Source organism: Meles meles, chromosome 19, assembly GCF_922984935.1.
Source record: "Meles meles chromosome 19, mMelMel3.1 paternal haplotype, whole genome shotgun sequence".
NCBI classification, from domain to species: Eukaryota; Metazoa; Chordata; class Mammalia; order Carnivora; family Mustelidae; genus Meles; species Meles meles.
In genome coordinates, this window is record NC_060084.1 from 4,051,971 (window position 1) to 4,071,912 (window position 19,942).

The 19,942-nt window shown below is 57.9% G+C and overlaps 1 protein-coding gene across 2 annotated transcripts; it reads left to right on the forward strand.

Annotated features, from left to right (window-relative positions):
• Positions 1 to 245: 245 nt before the first annotated feature.
• Positions 246 to 18,656, forward strand: MEAK7 (MTOR associated protein, eak-7 homolog). 2 transcript variants are annotated; one of them, XM_045989483.1, is made up of 11 exons: positions 246 to 368; positions 579 to 801; positions 1,083 to 1,348; positions 4,743 to 4,778; positions 7,836 to 8,016; positions 10,542 to 10,772; positions 11,098 to 11,242; positions 13,486 to 13,914; positions 16,395 to 16,513; positions 17,396 to 17,575; positions 18,027 to 18,656. In XM_045989483.1, exons 5-11 carry the CDS (start codon positions 7,861 to 7,863, stop codon positions 18,138 to 18,140), a joined length of 1,374 nt encoding a protein of 457 aa, XP_045845439.1. In that variant the 5' UTR covers positions 246 to 368; positions 579 to 801; positions 1,083 to 1,348; positions 4,743 to 4,778; positions 7,836 to 7,860; the 3' UTR covers positions 18,141 to 18,656. The 2 variants fall into 2 exon arrangements, with proteins under 2 accessions (XP_045845439.1, XP_045845440.1); XM_045989484.1 differs by lacking the exons at positions 246 to 368; positions 579 to 801; positions 1,083 to 1,348 and adding an exon at positions 4,548 to 4,569.
• Positions 18,657 to 19,942: the final 1,286 nt, after the last annotated feature.

The following is a 19,942-nucleotide window of genomic DNA, read 5'->3' on the forward strand; positions in this document are numbered from 1 at the left end:
AGCTATCTTGGAAGTAAAAAGGAACCTGGGGAGAGAGAGGGGAGGCGTGGGAGGGGCTGACATGCACTAAGGAAGGAAGTAAAGAGGAGCAGTTTTGGAGGCCGAGGCCGAGTTTGGTTTCAGCTGGGCTGAATTTCAGGTGCAGTCTTGTGGCGGTGCCTGAAGAGCAAACAGACGGGGTCAGAGGCAGGCTCGGGGGTCAGCATTAGTGGCAGGTGGAACAGAAGTCACGAGGAAAGCTGTTATCTCTGGCAGAGATGGGTGGCCCCGGGAGGGCTGCGGGAGGAACTCTGGCAGAGCAGAAGCCCGCAGAGCCTGGGAGAGAGGAAGAGAGAAGACAGGAACGGGCGACCTGGATGCCCAGAAAGGTGGGCTTTTAATAAGGAGGATGTCCACTGTGAGCCCGCACCTAAGGGCTGAAAGTGCCTGTTGGATTTAGGGACAGGGCCCCTGGGGCCAGGTTTCAGGGGTTTGAGGAATGAAGGCGGTGGAGGGCAGAGAGAGTCAGTTTATCGAGGTTGGAACAGGTGTGGGCACGTTTTTTAATTCTTTCTTAATATATATATATATTTTTTAAGAGAGCAAGCGAGCTGGGGGACAAGCAGGGGGAGAGAGAGAAGCAGACGGCCTGTCGAGCGCGGACCCAGACGCGGGGCTCAGGACACCGAGATCACAACCTGAGCTAAAACCCGGGGTGGGACGCTTAACTGAGGAGCAACCCGTGCCCCGAGGGCACGTGTAAATGCTGCTGGGAAGGAGGAGTCGGAGAGAGCAGGCCGGGGACCTGGTTACCTGGAGGAGGTAAGGGGGGTGGGCGGGAGCCCGAGCGCCAGGTTAGGGGGCGGCACTTTCCCCAGGTGGGAGGGGCTCCAGGCCAAACCCAGAGGGGACAGGGCGGGGTGGGGGGTCACAGGAGAGCTGTCCGGATCCGCAGGGGCGTCCTGCAGCGGGTTAACCGCCTCTTCCCAGTCAGCTGTTCCCACGGCCCAGCTGCTCCTCCCGACCCCAGCCCGGGCTCGCCCGCCCTCCCCAGGTGCTCCTCGCAGGCCCCGGCGCTGAACTCGCTTCCCCCCTCCTTCCAGGTCCGCTTCCAGCTCCTCTCCAGCCGCTCCCGCAGGCACCCCGCCCCGCCCAGACGCTCCTTCCGGCCCGGTGGCCCCGCCCCCGTCCACGCCGGCCCCGCCCCACGAGGTGCATGACCATTGGCCGACTCCTTTCTAGGCCTCGCCCCCTCAGCTTCAACTTCCGCTATTGGGGCAAGCAGCTGCCCGTCTGCGCCGTCGCCTGGCAACGAGGCTGGGCTGCTCCGGGGGAAAATCCACGCGGGCGGCCTGACTGGCAGGTTCCGGTGGGTGCTGGGGCGGTGGGCTGTGGTGACCTGGGTGGGGGGCGCTGCCCCGGCGGCGCGGGGCTAGCGGCCGATCCCGGGGAGGGGTCGGGGGAGATGGCACCAGACACGGGAGAGAACGGTGCCTGGACTGGGCCGGGACCCTGCCCCTCTCTGGCTGTCCACTCCTCCGGCCCCAGCGTGGGAGGGGGGTGGCCTCGGGGGACAGCTGCGACGGAGGGAGGGTCTCCTCGTGTGGTCAGTCGGGGCCCAGAATCACCCCGCGTCTTCTGCCTTCCGCGTGGTCAAGATCAGAGGGTCCCCAGGATTGTGGCCCGTTTGGGGAGGGGCCTCGAGAGAGGCGGCGTAGTCTCGGGGATAACGGAGCATCTGTGGGAGGGGACGTGGGGGCTTATACTGGACTGTGGGGGGCGTTGGGGGCGGTTTGTGCTGATCACCCTTTACTAGCTTTGTCCCAGGAGAGTGGAGCTGGTGGCTGTCCTGGCGCAGAGGGAAGATAAACGAAAACCACTCCCAGGCAGATGAGTCAGCGGGGCTCCCTGGAGGAAGGGAAGAGAGCCTGGGGCAGGAGCAGGACCGGTCTGGCATCTTCCGGCCAGCTGGGACTCTGCACCCAAGCTGACCTTCTGCAGGAGGACTGCCGGCTGGGATGTAAACAGGGCTTGAAGCCCCGATGTCCAGATGAGGTGGTTGGACTCTCTGTAGAAAGGGGGCACTGAGGGCCGGGTGACTGCTGTCAGGACAGTGGCTCCTTGGAGACAGCAGTGGGATCTTGGCGGGCCAGAGGGGAGAGCATCCCGAGGACAGGAGCCACTTGGGGAGCCCAGCCGGAACAGCAGCTCCGTTCTGCAGGAAAACTCCTGGCTCTCCCCCGGCACTGAGGGGGTCCCTTGTTGCTGGGCAGGGATTCAGACTTGCCTTATTTGGGCCCGTCTGTCTCCATCTCTGGACCCCAGAAAGCAGAATGAAATGCCCTGTGTTAACCTGATTGAATCTCTTCCACCTCACTCCGGGGTTGGTGTTTTGCTCAATGTCCTGAAAAGGCTTAGTAACCAACCGCTGTCAGCACCTGACCTCAGGGCTGCCCATCTTTGCCTCCACCGTCGCGGCAGCGCCCAGGGCCTCTCTGCGAGAGGCAGGCACTTCCGTGCCCACCCTTGAGCTCTGCCCCACTGGCCGGCGTCTTGGAAAACCAGTTTAATTAACTCCTTCAGCTCTACTAACGTTCGCGGCCAGGCGGTTTGTTGTGGGGCTGGCGTGTGCAGGGCAGGATACTTAGCCCCCTGCTTTCTACCCACCTGACGCCAGCATCACAAACAAGCCTTGTTGCCAGGTGGGCCCTGGGGGGTAGAACGACCCCCCGGTGGAGAGCCGTGATGTGAGGAGTCTTCAGGAACATGGGGGTCCTTCCTCCTGAAAGAACTTGATAGACATAAGCCGGAGGAAGGCTCCGGCCAGCCTGGGGTTGTTGGGTGCACAACTTGCCGGGAGAACGGACTGTCTTACCTGAGGAGGTGCACCTGGGCTGGTCCCAGGAGAAATCTGTTGTCAAGTACTGAAAGGAAGTTCAGGAAGTTGTATTTGGGGAGACTCGGGGTGCATCGAAGGCCTTCACTTCTTCCCTAGAGTTCATTGGAGAGACTTCGGGCAAGGTCACAGTGACCGAGGCTGGGATGCATTAAGGGGCGGTCGGGGGCTGTGGGGGACACCTGCTGCCGTTGCTGTTCCTTCATCCCACCCCACAGACACCTGGACCAGTGGTTCAGGGGGCAGCGCCCTTCCCAGAGGCTGCTGTCCTCCCTGCCTTCCCGACTCTGGGTCTGTATCTCCTGCCTGAGGCAGCTGCTCGCCCTGCCCCGTCCTGGGTTGCCAGCGTGTCCCGTTCCCAGGCATTTCCTGGTGTCTCTTCCTGGTGCTGCCCTGTACCCGCCCCCTGCTGCTGGTCTGCACCTCCCTGTCCGGCTCCTTCCTCGGCGGTAGGGCTGGTGCTGCTGGTCTGAACAACACAGGAGGAACCTGTTTAGCGGGTCAGAGGGGGAGGCTGCGGTGGGCTGGGGAGGGGCAGACCAGGGGATCTTGCTCTGGAGCCTCTGGTTCCCCTCCCCGCACCAGATCTCGCCTCAGTGATCAGGGTTTGCACCCCAGCCCCTTTGTGCATGCGGTCCCCGCTGCCCAGGTGAGCTCCCTGCAGGAGCCTGAAGACCCGGCCGCAGTGTGTCCCTTGGGACATCTGTGACTCTTGACTCCTGGGTTCTCTCTTCCCTGACTCCGGCTGTGCTTGTCTGTCTCTCCCCATTGAATGTCATTCCTGTAGGCTGGCGCCCGCCGGAGGCCCCTCTGCGTCTGCCCGCTCTCTGTGACGGGGCCTGGCCCGGGGAAACTGAGTCACTGATGGAGGGAGTATGATGCAGAAGGATCTGCGTGCTGGGGGAGGCACGACCTCTGGCCCCGTAGTGGCTCAGCCCCTGGGTGCACTGTTCCCTCCTCTGGGACACGGAGTGGCATTGAAATGTTGGTGGCCTTTTAGCTCCAGGTGTCCTCCTTAAAGACGCTGGCATCCCCCTACTAGGGCGATTCCTGGGTTTGGAGCCAGGCGGAAGCTTTCTCCGTATTGGGGGAATTGGGGGGCAAGGCCGGCAGATGGCATCGCTGGTAAAGAGAGGCCGGAGGTGGCATTGGCCGGGCCTCCTGCCCTTGACACTTGCTCTCCCTGGTGGCTTCTGGGTTAGCCAACGGAATTGCACGTGTGGAGGCTCTCCGTGGTTTGGTCCTGGTGGGTCCGGGGGATGCGGGGATGAGGGCATCCAGGAACCCATCCCTGGGTAGGGGATGGGCGTGGTGGTCGAGCGAGTGGTACTAAGCCAAGGGGCCCCTGAGTGCGGTAGCGGTTGGGAGTGAGTCCTGGTGGGGAAGCACCTGGGCTCTCTCAGGCCCCGAGCCAGGCTGGCCTCCTGGAATTTGCACACGGAGGGCACCAGGCAGTGGGAGAAAGGGCCGGTGGGCCTGACAGGCCGGCCCCGGTCACCACGGCGCCTGCATGCCCCAGGTGGCTCAGGTGCTACGCAGGTGGTTGGGGGACACAGTCTCTTGGGACTTTCAGATTTGAGCTGGTGAGTCCGGCATGAACCTGGAGGGGTGAAGAGAGCGAGCAGGGTCGGTGAGGAAGAGCCTGTGCTCCTCTTAAAGGCGACCGTCCGTTCTAGGAAAGTCAGGAACACCAGGTAGTCTTGGAACCCAAAGGCTGTATAGGGTGGTGGTGCGCAGACGTGAACAGTGAGGGCCGTCTGAGGCAGATAGGAGACTAGAGTCTGATGCTCCAAGTGGACCACATGCCTCTGTTGGACTCCAGCTCTGACGTGAAGCTGTGCTGACGTCTCAATCCTTCCCATCCCAGGTGGTGGCAAGATCTTCATCCCTTCCAGCCGTTTAGGTAAGTCCCGGGCCTTCTCAGGTCCCAAAGGTTTTCCTGAAGTGAAAACGTTGATGATTTTTGGTAGGAAGCCCCTATCGGAGAACGAAATAGAATCACCAGGGTGTGTTTTTATACATTTACCATTTTCAGGACTTCAGAATAGCAGGATGAGGGGCGCAGGGAGAGCCGTGTGACAAGACTTTTGGCGACTTGATAAATGAATACAGATTCTGAGAGAGTCTTGAATTTCCCTGGTCCTGGTTGGGAAGTGCCCCTCTGGCTACTTCTGCCTAAAGGGGTCGTGATTCACGCAGAGCTGTGCTAGAACAAGGCAAAAGCAAGATCACGCTGTACAGACCAAGATCAGATCACGCCGCAGGCTCCCCGGGTCGGGGAGGGGATGGCTGACCCCCGACCCCCTGCTGATAAACACGAACACGGGGTGGGGGGGGGGGGCTCTTCCCAGTGACGGCGTAGCTCCCCTCTCCTCCTCCTGCCTCTGCGGGGAAAGTGATGATCGTAACCCAGGCCCTGAGTTACAGACTGAACAACTCTCGTGTGCCCCAGCCCCATACAGCCCCCCAAGCTCTTGCCCAGGTGCCCGCGCTGCCTCGCACAGCGGCTCGGGAGGCGGCCCGAGCACACGTGCCCCTGCTGGCCTTCAGCGGCCGGGCATCCGCATCCTCTTTCGTGTGACTTTCCGGGGCATGGCCTTGGGACACTCCCTGCTGACAGCACGGGCTCGCGGTTGCTAGAACGTATCCCGTTCGCGGCTGCGTCAGTGATACCACTAGCTTCTGCCGTTGCTCTGCGCTCCCCGCTTCCCTCCTCCCAAATCAGTGGGCGCTTACACACCCATCTCCCCTTTGAGTCCTACAGTCAGGTGTTCTCTTGGCGGTTGGTTGGGCCGTGCCCCTGGAGGGGACCAGGCACCAGCTGGCGCAGTCCCCTCCTTTTAGAGAAGAGGAGAACCTCCCGCAGACTGGCCCTCGAGCCCAGGGCTGGAGGTTTTCCTTCTTGGCTCTCGTGCTGCTGGGAAACTTGAGGAGTGGAAGCATTAGATCAGGTGGCCCGTGAGTGACAGCCCGAGCTGGGCTGTGTGAGCCCCTGCTCTCCAGCCACCTTTGCAAGTGCTCTGAGGTCCCCCTCCCAGTCCCCAGCTGCATCTTCCTCCGCAGGACAGATGGGTCCCCTGCCAGGATGGCTGGAATCAAAAAATGGAATGGAAAATGGAACACCGTTTGGTGGTTCCTCGTGAATTAAACGTTGGGTCACCGTATGACCCAGCGACTCGGTTCCTAGGTAGGTGCCCCCACAGCCTGGAAGCCGGGACTTCACAGCAGCGCCACTGACAATACCCAGTAGGTCGAGCTGGCCCAGTGTGCAACGGCCCATGAGCCGGTACACCCAGCGTGGTCTGGCATCTACCAGTGCTCAGCCCTACGGGACCGAGTGCGGACGCTTGCGGCGGCCCGGCTGAGCCTCAAACCCCGGATGCTGCCACAGAGAGGCCAGACCCGCAAGACCGCAGATCGTGTCATTCTGTGTATGCGGAACGTCGGGAACAGGGGCGCCTGCAGACACGGCACATTGGCGCCCCAGGGGCTAAGGGGGGGGGTGGGGAGGGACCTCTCGTGGGCACGAGGTGTCCTTTGCAGGGGGGCGACAAAAATATCTGGAACCTGGTGGAGGCCGTGGTTGCCCCACACTGTGCGCCGAGTGCCAGTGAATCGCTCATTTTAAAGTGGTTAGTTTCACATTAAGTGGCTCTGTCCAGAAGAAGGAGGAAGAAGAATGAGGGCTGCCCCCCGTTTGCCCTTGGGGTACCGATCAGCCGGATCTTGGGGGGCCTGGGCTGGCCTGCCTTGACCTGGTGGAGGCTGTTCCCTCCTGGGCTGGGGAACAAGGTGCTTTTCTCTCTAGCACTTTGACCGATGCCGGCTTCCAGGTGAAGTCTAAGGGCGGGAGGGACAAGCTGCAGCACTTGGCCTCTTAAGAGATCTTTTCCTCTCTGGCCGTGCTTTTCTGTTTGACCCCCAGATCGGATGGCACTCGACCCCTTTCTGTAGTGGGGTCTGTGACAATGAACAAGACCCCCGGGACTTCGGGTGCCCGTCTCTGTGACTGTTCCTTGAAGATCAGGGGCACCTTCTCAGCCCTTTGCTTGGACTGACTAGCCCGGTGGTCACCACGCCTGTCAGAGGGCGTGCTGATGCCCATTGCACACAGGAGGACGTGGACGCTTCGAGAGCCTGCCCAGCCCTTGCAGCTGCTGGGGCCAGAGGCAGGATGCCAGGGAAGAGCTTGTCCAGTCCCATGCTTGCTTCGTGGGTGGTATTTTCAAGGTGTTGATTTTATTCAAGTACATGTGATTACCCAGCTTTACAGACTTTTTTCAAGTTAGGTTTTGTTTAAGATTTTATTTATTTGAGAGCGAGAGCATGAGCTGAGGGAGAGGCAGAAGCAGACTCCCCGCTGAGCAGGGAGCCTGATTCGGGACTTGACCCCAGGACCCCAGGATCATGACCTGAAACTGACGGAGACACCCAGGTGCCCCACAAGTTGGTTTTGAAAATGAGAGGAGTTCGATGAACAAAGAGACACTTCTACCTTGTCGGTACATGAGTGTAGGAACCGTGTTTCCAAGTAAATCCGGACTGCTCGGCAGGCCTTAATGTTCTCGAGGAGACCACGGGGGTCGGGGCCGGTTTTCCTGCCTGATTTACATCCACTCCATGACTTAGTTCTGATGAGTTTTATTTTATTTTATTTTTTATCTTTTAAAAGATTGTGTTTATTTGTCAGCGCACACAAGCAGGGGAGGGGCAGAGAGAGAAGGAGAAACAGGCTCCCCATGGAGCAGAGAGCCCGAGTCAGGACTCGATCCCAGGACCCTGGGATCAGGACTGAGATGAAGGCAGACACTTAACCGACTGAGCCCCCCAGGCATCCCTAGCTCTGATGAGTTTCAGCCGCTTTTTTGCACCTGCATCTTATTGATTGATTGACCGTGTGTACCTACTAACATGTATTCTCTATGACCTAACTTGACCTCTAACTTGCTGTCTTCTGCAGAGAATTGTGCCAGACACAAGGAGGGATGGGGAACAGCAGAAGCCAGGCGGGCCAGAATTTTTGCTCCCAGTTTCTTCCTGAGGAGCAGGCAGAGATTGACAGGCTGTTTGACACTCTGTCGTCGTCGGAGACACACGGCTCAGACACCTCGCCCCGATCCTTCTCCCTGAAGGCGCTGAAGGCAAGAGCTGCGGGGGCAGCGAGGGCAGGGTCTTAGCAGGTGCCCCAACCCCCCCCCCCCCACCCCTGCTGTGGTCCCCACCCGCTGCGGCTATCCCCTGCGGTCTGACCGGTGTTTGGCAACAACGCCAAGTGCGTTCGTTCTCTGTAGAAGGCACGTGCACGTGGTCTGCCTTTTCCGCCTTGCAGGCTCCGGGAGCTGTCGTCGCTCTGCTCTGCCTCAGCAGTGCGGGGTTTTTTCTAAGATTTCATTTATTTATTAGAAAGAGAGCATGGCAGGGGAAAGAGCAGAGGGAGAAGCAGGCTCCATCCCAGGACCCCGAGATAAGCAAAGGCAGACAGTTACCCGACTGAGCCACCTGGGCGCCCCCTGGGGGACACTTCTAACTTGAGATCAACCACAGGGGCCAGCCCTGCGTTCTGGCTCTTGAAGTTTTGTCCCCTGATTTCCCTCCAAGACCGGGTAACCGGCTGCTTTCTCGGGTCTCATGGGTCTGGTAACCACACTGTCTTTTTTTTTTGGTGACCACACTTTTAAGTGTGCTTTGCTTTCAGATGTGTTTGTGAACGTTAGATGTCCTGGGATTTTTTTTTAAAGATTTTATTTATTTATTTGACAGATGGAGATCACAAGTAGGCAGAGAGGCAGGTGGGGGTGGGGGGAAGTTGGCTCCCTGCTGAGCAGAGAGCCCAATGCGGGGCTTGATCCCAGGACCCTGAGACCACGACCTGAGCTGAAGGCAGAGGCTTAGCCCACTGAGCTACCCAGGCGCCCCGTCCTAGGATTTTTATGGTACTTCTAACAAAATAATATTCCACATTGAAGGTTTACCTGCCAAGGGGTTAAAATTGCCTGTTTCCCCATCTTTTCACCCTGTCCATGGGGCTTTTTTTTTTTTTAAGATTTTATTTATTTATTTGAGATGGAGAGCACAAACAGGGAGGAGGGTCAGAGGGAGAGGGAGAAGCAGACTTTCTCCTGAGCATGGAGCCCAATGTGCGCCTCGATCCCAGGACCTGAGCCGAAGGCAGACGCTTGACCGACTGAGCCACCCAGGTGTCCCTCCATGGGGCTTTGTTAACAGCATGTTTGAGTGCCCAGACTGAGCAAGACAGTGGCAGAGAGCGCGCGCCAACCCACCTTCATGGGCGACGAGGAGGGCTGCATCGGGGCAGGCAGTCTAGTAGCTGCCTCCTCCGGAAAGTGCAGGGTGGGAGCTGGTTGGGGGCCTTGGACATCCCCCAACACGCTCACGTTCCAGATGAGGAAACTGCCCGGGAAGGTTATCCGGGTCACAGTTCTGTGGGGGGTGTGTGTGCGCGCTCGGAGGTGTACGTGGACCTCCGCTAGACCCAGGCGCCCTAGTCTGCTGGGTCACCCACGAAGCCGAAGCAGGCAGAACCCCAGACCAGTTAAGGGCGTGAGTGCAGGGTTGGATAGCAGTGTTCCCGTGTGTGTATCGTAGCACACGGGGAAAAGGTGATCGGAAGACCCTGGTGACCGGGGAACATTTCTTCTGGGGAAGCAGCAGAAGTTGCTTTTTCAAGAGAACCTGGAAACCACGGACAGAAGTAGGACTCCTCTTGAGATGTGAGCTCTGGAACCTGCCTTACGAGCTTCTGGATACCCGTGTTGTCCCAGACTGCCGACACAGGGAGCCATTAGAGGGAACCCAGTGTTCAGACCCTGCTCAAAGGAAGCTCAGGATTCCGCTTGGGATTTGCGCTCTCTCCGTCTTTTTGTAATCCCTGGAGCAAATCGCATTGCGTGTTGGAGTGGAACAGGAAAACGGTGTTTACAGAATGTTACTGGCAAGATGTTATTTAAGATTTAGTTTTAAAATTGGGGCACCTGGGTGGCTCAGTCAGTTGAGCATCTGACTCTTGATCTCTGCTCAGGACATGATCTCAGGGTCGTGAGATCGAGCCCTGTGTCGGGCTCCACGATCAGCACGGAGTTTGCTTGAGATTCTCCCTCTGCCCCTCCCCCATGCTTGCTTAAAAAAAAAAAAAGAATTAGACTTAAGATTTAAATAAAACTTAAGTAAAAATACATATTAAACACAAAGACTCTGGGTAAGAGGAGCTGGCTCCCTTATACAGAGGAGAACAGATCAGTTACGCACACACGTACGTTCCGTGGGTTAATAAATTCAGACGTGCACGTGGCTGCTGTAGTCTAGAATGAAGGTGTAAGCAGAGTAAAGAGCAGGCGGTGGTCAGGGGCAGGAACGATGTGACCAGTCTGGGGGGACTGGAAAGTTTGGAGGACAGGATGGGAACAGACTGGGAGAGTCTGATGGCCAAGGTGAACCACAAGCCAGGACACATCAGGCACTTGCATTTTGGGGTGATGTGATTCTGTTGCGTGGGGGAGAGAGGATACACGTGGGGTTTAGGAAGTGGAGTGCTGGTGGAAGCATCTGGAAGCGGCAGTGGTCTCTCTTGGAGCCTAGTCCTTTTCCTGTGATCCTATCACGCATAGTCCGACCCCGTCCAGCCTTTTCTCCCACTTGTTCCCAACAGAACCATATTGGGGAAGCTCTTCCCCCAGAGATGGTCACCAGACTCCATGATGGCATGCGGAGGGTCGACCTGACGGGGAAGGCCAAGGGGCCCAGCGACAACGTCTCCCAGGAGCAGTTCACGGTGTCCATGTCCCGCCTCTTGAAGGGAAACTCCGAGGAGAAGAGTCTTGTAATCCTGAAAATGATTTCTGCCACAGAAGGTCCTGTGAAAGCAAGAGAAGTCCAGAAGGTAGGTCACGAGGCCATCAGCAGCCATGCCAAGCAGCCTTGGGTGTCCTCAGGTGGGGACTTGGGACGGTGGCATGGCGGTAGAGGCACATGGAGATGTCCCCTGGGGACTCTAGGCCACATCCCTGGTGAGGTCAGGACTTCTGGACAGAGGCCTTGACGAAATAGAACTGGAACACCTACCAGATAACATAATCTCTTCCCACGTTGTGGCCCGTTGTAATCGGCATTGAAGAGATAAGGCGCCCTTCCCTGTGTTGCTAGGATGTAGGCGGTGGGTCACTTTGGAAACGTGACAAATGGTAAAACTGTGGTTTTGCTTGCAGTTTACAGAGGATCTGGTTGGCTCTGTGGTGCACGTGCTCAGCTACAGACAGGAGCTGAGAGGCTGGACCCAGAAGAGAGGCCCGGGCCCCCCCACCAGGGTGCAGGCGTTGGCTGCCCAGCTCTTCTCCGAGATGGACATTCAAGGCAAGTGCCCTGCGTGCCCACCCACAGAGACCTTGACGCGGAGACTGGTACCACACGGTCTCGGTCGTTGTGGCCTTGTAGGGAAGTTTTGAAATGCATAAATATGAGTCGTCCAAGTTTGTTCCAGATTATCTTACTGGTTGGCCATGAAACATGCCTTGTGATAAATTTAAAAGGACTGAAATCATACAAAGTGTGATTCTTCAACAGTGGAAAGGAATTACAAATCAGTAACAAGAGGCATTTGGGAAGATCACAAACATGCAGAAACTAATGTAACGGTTCCTAGTATTCTTCATAATGGTTATTCTGTAGGATCAGAAGTGATGTCCCACTTTGATTTGTGATACTAGTCAAAAGGCTTAGGCTTATGCTTCTTTCTTTCCTTCTTTTTAAAATTTTTAACTATTTATTTATCAGAGAAAGAAAGCAAGGGGAGCAGCAGGCAGAGGGAGAAGCAGGCTCCTTGCTGAGCAGGGAGCCTGATTTGGGGCCTGATCCCAGGACTCTGGGATCATCACCCAAGCTGAAGGCAGACACTCAACTGACTGAACCATGTAGGAGTCCAAGTTTTTTATTTTCTTGATCAGTCTAGTGAAAGGTCTATCAGTTTTTGGTGGATATTTTCACAGAGCCAACTTTTTTTTTTAAGATTTTATTTATTTATTTGACAGAGATCACAAGTAGGCAGAGAGGCAGGCAGAGAGAGAGGGAGAAGCAGGCTCCCTGCTGAGCAGAGAGCCCAATGTGGGGCTCGATCCCAGGACCCTGAGACCATGACCTGAGCAGAAGGCAGAGGCTTAACCCATGAGCCACCCAGGCACCCCTCCAACTTTTGATATAGTTGGTTTTTGCTATCTCTTACTTCATTCTTCTCTACCCTAGTCTTATCTTTTTTCCTGGTTGCTTCATGTTTAGTCTGGTCTCCTTTCTCTAGTTTTCTGAGGTTGAAGGTTAGGTTATTTATTGGAGATCTCTTTTTCAATATAGGCATTTATGGCTATACATTTCCCTCTAAGTACTGCTTTAGCTGCGTCCTGTAAGTTTTGGTGTGTTGTGTGTATGTGTTCAATCCTCTTAGCATTTTCTAACTTGTGATTCCTCCTTTGGTCTGTTGGTGACTTAGATGTGTGTTATTTGACTTCTGCATGTTCGTGAATTTCCCAAATCGGCTTCTTTTGTTGATTTATAATTTCTTCCCATTGTGGTTGAAGAACATGCCTTGTATCATTTTAGTCCTTTAAAATTTACTGAGGCATGCTTCACGCACTCCTGTGTGATCTGTTCCAGAGAATGTTCCATGTGCACTTGAGGATAATATGTATTCTACCATCATTGAGTGAGAAATTGTATACACTGGAATTTCCTTGGGATTTAAAAATAGCTGTGGTGAATCTCTTTGCAAAGCAGGTTTATTTTTATAAAAACATTATTTTATTATAAAGCTGGACTTTAAAAGGCGGTTTGAAAATGGCCCTGTTTCAAAATCAAGTGATGAATTTGGAACTTGGACAGGAGAATAACGTAATATATGTAAAATATCAGTGGTCGGCCTTCTGGTATGCCCACCGTATCCCCTCCATTCTCGGAGGGTGAGCGATAGAAAACAAGACTATGGGGTCAAGCATAATTCCTAGTTAATGACACCCATCCTTCCCAGATAAGTTGGCAGTGGGGGTGTCTCGTAAGTTACCAGCCCCTGCCCTGACTTGCCTGGAGAGGGTCACAGTTCTAGGTCCTTTCAAAACAGCTGTGTTGGGTGGAAGCCCCTCGAAGAGTGGTTTTTGGCCTGGCTCTCTTGGGTACACCTGCTGGGGGCTTCAGGACTCGGTGCAGGGTGAGGCCTGGCTCTCTCCTGGGCCTCTCCTGTGCGGCTCGCAATGGGAAGGAAAGATGGACTGAGAGCAGTGCAGGCGCCAAGGCAAGCCATGTGTGCAAGGTTAAATATTCGAGTAGCCACACGGAAAGAGTAAAAAAGAACAAGGGGAATTAGTTCTAAGACGTCCAAAGGATGCTTAAACATCGGTGATCGATATAAAAAGTGACGGATCTTGAGTTGTTTTTTCTCACGGGATCTTCGGAACCGGGTGTGCGTTTTATACTTAGTGCGTGACTCTGTTCAGACCAGCCACATGTCAGGCACGCAGAAGCCATACGTGGCTCCCACATTGGGCTGCCCGGGTGTGGGGAGTGGATGTCCGGGGACACGGTGGCCACACAGCTTGGGTCTGTCCCTCCCCTAGGTGGCGAGAAGCTTCCGGGGCCTCAGCAGCTGGACCGTGAATGTGACCGAGCCACGATCGAGGCCTGGGTGTTCAGGGCCCCCCTCGTGGCCATGTTTCTGAGCGTGGTCGTCCACAGAGGCTTCCTCCTCCTGAGCTCCTCCCTCGACCTGGCCGCCCTGGTCCCCGAGCGTCACGTTGACCAGGAGAGGGTGTTCGAGAGCGTCCTGGACGTCCCGTCTGTCATCTACATCAACTCCCACCTGCGCCGCGAGCAGCGGCAACGCTGGCGGCTGCTCTTCTCGTCCGAGCTGCACGGACACAGCTTCGCCCAGCTGTGCGGCCGCATCACCCAGCGGGGCCCCTGCGTGCTGCTGCTGGAGGACCACGACGGCCAGGTGTTCGGCGGCTCCGCCTCCTGCTCCTGGGAGGTCAAGCCTCAGTTTCAAGGTGAGACAGGGTCCCTCAAGGTGCCTGCGGCAGCACGGGGCTCCTTGAGCGTTCGGTCTCGTGGCTGCTGCCTGGGGACGCCTGAGCCACCCGAGGGCGTGAGTGTCCGGAGCCTTTCTTCTGCTCCTCCGCGTGCTTCTCTGGACACGGTGGGGAGGACAGGGGCAGGAGATGCTGCTTTACGTGGTCTAGGGATTGCGGCGGCAGAGAAGGGGACACAGGACGGGTATCCCCACCCTGGGTCTCAGGTGAGGAGGCGGCGGCATTATTGAACCACGTGGGTCCAGGTCCCGGGGGAGGCAGGGCTGGGGTCGCTTCTGCTCGTCCTGTCCGGTGGATGGCTCTTGTCCCGGGCCCTCCCCTATCCCTGGACGGCCCGTTCCCCGCCAGTGCGTCTGCTCCGCGGGGTCTGCCTTTTCCCTCCGCCCCGGTTTTCCAGCCTTGGGATTTTTGTTGGCAATTCGAGCTCCCCTTCCGTGCCTTTCAGTGCGCTGGGTGAAAGTCTCTGGAGTAAATTCTTCCCCTTCCTTAAAAAAAGGTGCCCCGATCAACATTTTTCAAGGATCATTTATCTCCCTGGTCATGGGCTATTCTCAGACTCCGAGGTGCACCTGCCTTCCCAGGTCTGACGTCCCTGCGTGTGCCTTGGCTTGTGGCCCTGGCTGCCTGTGTCCCCGGTGGGTCTCTCCAGTGGCACGTTGGGGGACTTGCCCAGAGGCTCTGAGACCCGATGCAGTCCCGCCCTCACACCCAGGAGCCCGGTGGTTAATACCCTCCCTGTCCAGGTCCCTAGATGGGAGAGACCGAGGCCACTCGCTCCTCAGGGACAGGGACCGTGAGTCTGAATGGGAGGGTCCTGTGTCCACCCCCCCCACCTTCTCTTAGGCCGTTCCTGCCAGTGTTGCTCGTCTTGTCTCCTGATCGGCCCCTGGTTTCCGTCTTGGCTCCAGTCCATTTGCCACGTCCCAGCACGTCTGACGTGGTGTCTTCTCTTGGGAGCCTTGAATGCCGCCTGTAGGGGGCACGCGTTGTATCTCCAGCCTCATGACCGGCGCGTGTGTCCCGGTGCTCCGTCTCCCCAGACTTCCTGCAGGCTGGGCTCCGTCTCATTCTCAGACTGAGCACGGGCTGCCCTTTCTCTCCCCCTGACCTGTTTTCATGACCAGCTCCTTGTTGGGACTCAGCTCGAGGTCCCCTCTTCCAGGAAGCCTTCCCAGAATGGGAGGGTCATGGGCGCCCTGTGTGTCCTCTGTCGTACTGTGCACTCGGCAAGCCTTCCCTCATGAGGCAAGGCTCTGCAGGCCGGGAAGCCGTGTCCCGGTGCAGAGTTGACACCGTGAGGGAGGTCGTCGTCACAGTGGGGTTGGGGTTGAGAGTCGTGAGCCGAATCCCTGAGATCCTGTTGTTTCCAGGATTTAGTTTTCTCTGAGGTCGCGGACTACTCTAGATCTTTAATCCACTGGTTGCTGTTGGCTCTTCCCCACTGTGTCAGGGATCCCAAGACCACCCACATGTCAGGGACTCCCTGGGAGGACCTGTGGGCCTCAGGGTATGGTCACCCTCGTGGCTGTGATTAATTAGAGTGAGAGGACGTGGAGAGCGAGAGGACGTGGAATGAGGTCGGCAGAGGGATAGGCGCTGGCTTCCGGAGCCCTCTCCTGGGGGTCCCACGGGATTCCCCAACAGTATCGTCCACCAGCAAGGCCCGTTAGGGGCTCAGCACCCGGGGTTTTCCTGGGGGGCCAGTCACGAGAGTCCCCAAACCCCAGAGTCCCGGGAGGAAAGCAGGTGTCCTGCACCAAGCACACTGTTTGCACGGGGCGCCCCCTTTAACATTTCTGGGAGTGGGGGACCCTCCCCAAAGCCATGCTCCCAGACACCAGCCCATGGGCCTTTCTGGGGCCACTGTCTCAGCCCTGTCTCGCCCACGCACTTCTGCACCTCGCCTTCCTTGTCACAGTGTCGGGGGTGGTGAACGGGGCATCCTCCCCTGAGCCCCGTTCAAGGCTTTGGGGGAACGACGGGCTGCTGTCCGCGCGGTGGGAGGCTCTCGTCCGCGTCTCCCAGCTCCTCTGGGATTAACTCCGGGTTGGCTCTGCTGGTGTTCGTGTTCTCCAGCAGCAGGAGCAGGCTCTCGGAAGAACGGTGGAAACACACAGTTGGCAGATGTTCCAACTGGAGTCCGCGCTGTCCTGGGACTCGAGGGCGGACGTCCAGCAGAGGGCGGCCTCGCGTCACAGATGCAGTCCACCGGCGCCTTCCCACCCTGTCTGTCCTGGGAGCTGCCCTGACCTTGAGGTGGTGCAGCAGCCCCGACGTCCCTTCCGTGCTGGTCACCGTTTCTGCCGTTGGAAGACCCACGGCTTTGGGCTTGGCAGCAAGGGGCTTGCTTTCCCCGGGCCCTGGTTCCCCAGAATAGTGCGAAACGGTGCTGTGTGGGATCGTCGATGCGAGCTTGTCCCCACTCTGGTCCCTTCCAGGGGACGACACGTGCTTCCTGTTCTCTATCTCGCCCCACATGGCCGTGTACACGACCACGGGTTACAACGACCACTACATGTACCTGAATCATGGGCAGCAGACCATCCCGAACGGACTGGTAAGGACGCAGGGAGCCGGGGCTCTCCCACCTCCATGATGTCCTTCCTTTGGGGGGCCAGTCCCAACATGCCCAGGCTGACGCTTTCCCCGCGAGCCCAGGGAGCCGCGTGCCTGTGCTTATGGGCGTGGCCCGTGGTCACTCCGTTCTGCCTGGGCCCAGTGGACAGAATTCTCGCCTGCGAGGTTGGGCCCTGCTGGGCGTGTCCATGACTTGTGTGCAAAGGGTGGATTGGGCCAGTTTTCCTGGGGTCACCTGGTTGGGCCATGGCCTTTGTGGCTGGAGGTGAGCTGGGAGAGAGTCACGCCCAGATCTGGGCTCCCGGGAGCCGTCAAGAGCTGTCCCGGGGTGACTCATAAAACCGGGCTCCCGTCGGGGTGAGCATACCTCCCGTCTGTTCGTTCCACAGCCCGGAGACTCAGCCCCGGGAGAAAGAGGAAGAGGGTGCGGGCCAAGGGCAGAGCTGGGATGGGTGTCCCCACACTCTCTGTACACCAAAGCAGTCCCTGAGTGCCTGCTTGGTTTGGCTGAGAAGTGGGTCTCCTGGAGCACTGCAGCCGATTCCTTTCCTGTGCTGCGTCACCCAAAGCACCTTTTGGGAAAGCCCAGCTCTGTGCTTGCAGAGTGGAGGCGGGAGAAGGCTGTCCAGCCTGTCTGCGTGGAAGGGGCCCCAGTGCTCTGCTCTTTCCCGGGCTCACCATGAGGCTCCTGTGGGGGCCCCTTGAGGACCCCAGACACCTCCCAGAAAGGACAGTTGGGTGGCCTCTGGAACAGCACCCAGTAGGTCCTCAGGAATCGCCAGTAGTCAGCCCGAGGCAGAAGCAGCCCCGAAAGTCTGGCGGCTTCCACTGAGGCAGCTGTGCTCCCCCCCGCCCCCCACAGGGCATGGGAGGACAGCACAATTACTTCGGGCTGTGGGTCGATGTAGATTTCGGGAAAGGACACAGCAAGGCCAAGCCCAAGTGCACCACCTACCACAGCCCTCAGCTGTCGGCCCGGGACAACTTCGGCTTTGAGAAGATGGAGGTGTGGGCCGTGGGGGACGCCTCCGGGTCGCAGCAGGTGAGCGGGGGCCGCTGTCCAGCTCTCTCCAAGCTGCCCCTTTTCCTGCTCCGTCTGGAGGTCGTTTGTCCTAAACTTGGTGCCAGCAGCTGCTGCTGGACAGAGAGATGCTCGTGGGCACAGCAGGGCCGGGAGTCCCGTCGCGGCCCCTGGGGTTTCGTAGAGTGAACCCTCCTGGAGACGGGGCCCTGCCCCAGGCCGGAAGCTGGGGGGCGTGTGGCGCACCTACAAGATGAGGGAGGTCCGGGCTTCCTTCCTGTCCTGGGGTTCTGCAGTGAGCCGTCCTCGGGCCCCGTGAGCTCCCAGCGATGGCATCCCGGGTCAGGGCGCCGGAGCCCCCTCGGTGTTTTCAGGATGTTAATGGTGCTGTCGTGAGCTCACAGCCAGCAGGACGTCCGGGCTCGATGCTGGCTCTCAGGGAGACACTCACAACCCTTCCTTTCCTCCCAAGGCCAAGAGCAACAAGAGCATCCTGGACGTGGACCCCGAGGCCCAGGCCTTGCTGGAAATCAGCGGGCGGAGTCGCCACAGCGAAGGCCTCCGGGACATCCCGGAGGCTGAATGAGGAGGTTTCCCTGAGCTCGGGCCTTCCTGGGTGCTGGCCCCTGGACAGAGGGCAGCCTGCGGGGCCCTCCCCATCACACGTGTTCAACACAGGGCCGCGCTGGCCACGTCCAGCTGGTCTGGGATGCGCGGAATCGGAACTCAGTAAAATTCCTTTGGTGCCGCATGTGGATTGGTGGGTGCGCTTCGCCGGAACCCTCTGTGTCCTGGGTGTCCGTTAGCAGCTTAAGCCTCGCAGTCTGTTTCTTGTCCCTGAAATCCGGAGACACGGATGCTTGAGACCTCCGCCCGAGATCGCGTCTGCTGGGCACGCGCTTTCTGGCGGTGCAGGGCAGGGCTCCGCCTGCGGGGGGTCACCTGGCCCCCCGCTCAAGCCACTGCACTTGAAAACTTGCCTCGATGTTCCCTTCCAGCTGGTAGAGGGCGGGGACGTTGGGATGTGAGTCTCAGTGCCTTTTGGGAGCAGCGTCCTGTGATCTGAAATTTGTGTATTTATTAAAAAGCATGAACAGCGAGAGAGCAGGTGTCCCCACAGGTGTTTGTAATAAGGTCCCCTCTCCCCCCACCCTTCTTAGCTGCTTTTAAATGAGTCTGTGCCACGGTCTACACGGGTTCCAGGTGGTTCCACTGCTAACTTAAATGGGGGGAATTCGGAAGCTCTGAGAGGTCCTGTGGCGTGAATTAGTGGTGAGTGACTTGACCCCACTGGCCTGGGTTCCTGACTGTCCAGCCCCATGGCCCCCAAAGGGGTGACGGGTCATCTGACAGCAGGGACTCACTTGAAACAGACTCGAGTGATCCCGGTGAGCTGACCGAGACCCTGGGGGAGGGTCTAAGGGGAATCGAAGCCCGCCGCGAGAAGTTCCTCCTTCCCGGACGGAGCCGTGGGCTCGGCTCTGAGACCTACACCTGGTTCTTGGGTCTTTTGCCATCAACTTGAACTTTCTGGAGATGTGATGGATGTGGGGCCTTTCACTCTAGAACCTGCCTGCTTAGAAGCTGTAGGAAACCAAGCTGTTCGCATCTGGCAGGTGTGGCCTTTTCTCCCAGCGGCTCCCCAGACTTCGCCCTTACCAGTGCTGCTGACTGAACAGACGGCCTTGCGAATGAGCTTCTAAAAGAAAAATGCGTGTCCAGACCACGCAGAGGGGCGGCCGCCTGACCTGGACATAGTCGTGATCGATTTTCCTCCTGAAAGGCCAGTGTTTCGTAAGCTGCTCAGGGGCACTGTGGGGTCTCCCCAACCGGTGGGGTCAAAGATCGGCGAGGGGAGGCTCCCAGGTATCCTGACCATAGAGCCAAAGAGTTAGGTCGGTCCTGCTCCTTCCATCTGTTCTGGAATTTTGATAAAAAAGCAACTGAATACCTCACTAATAACGGGTCTGTTGGTGTTTGTACCTCGAGCCCCGTCGTCTGGCAGTCAGGCTTGGATTTTGTTGGTGGATGCCCTGTGCCTTGGGTCTCTTGTCGTCCGAGGGCAGGTGACAAGCGGGGACCCATTCACCAGGACGGCACGCTGACACAGGGCAAGGCGGGGTCCCAGCCTAGGCGCTCGGCCCCCTGGGGCCGCGGTTCTGCCAGTGGGCTTGTCTCACTGGGAGGATCTCCGCACACAAACCTGTCAAGGGTGTTGCCGCAGCCACTGGACCCGGGAAACCCCAGGTCTGGGACAGACACGGAGCTGGTTTTACCAGCTTACAGGTTCTTCCACGCAACAGAAATAAGGATCGGGACCAGTTTCTCTGTAAGTGAAGACCAGTCAGGGCCCCAGAAGCTGCTGGAAGGAAGAGGTAAAAGGATGGG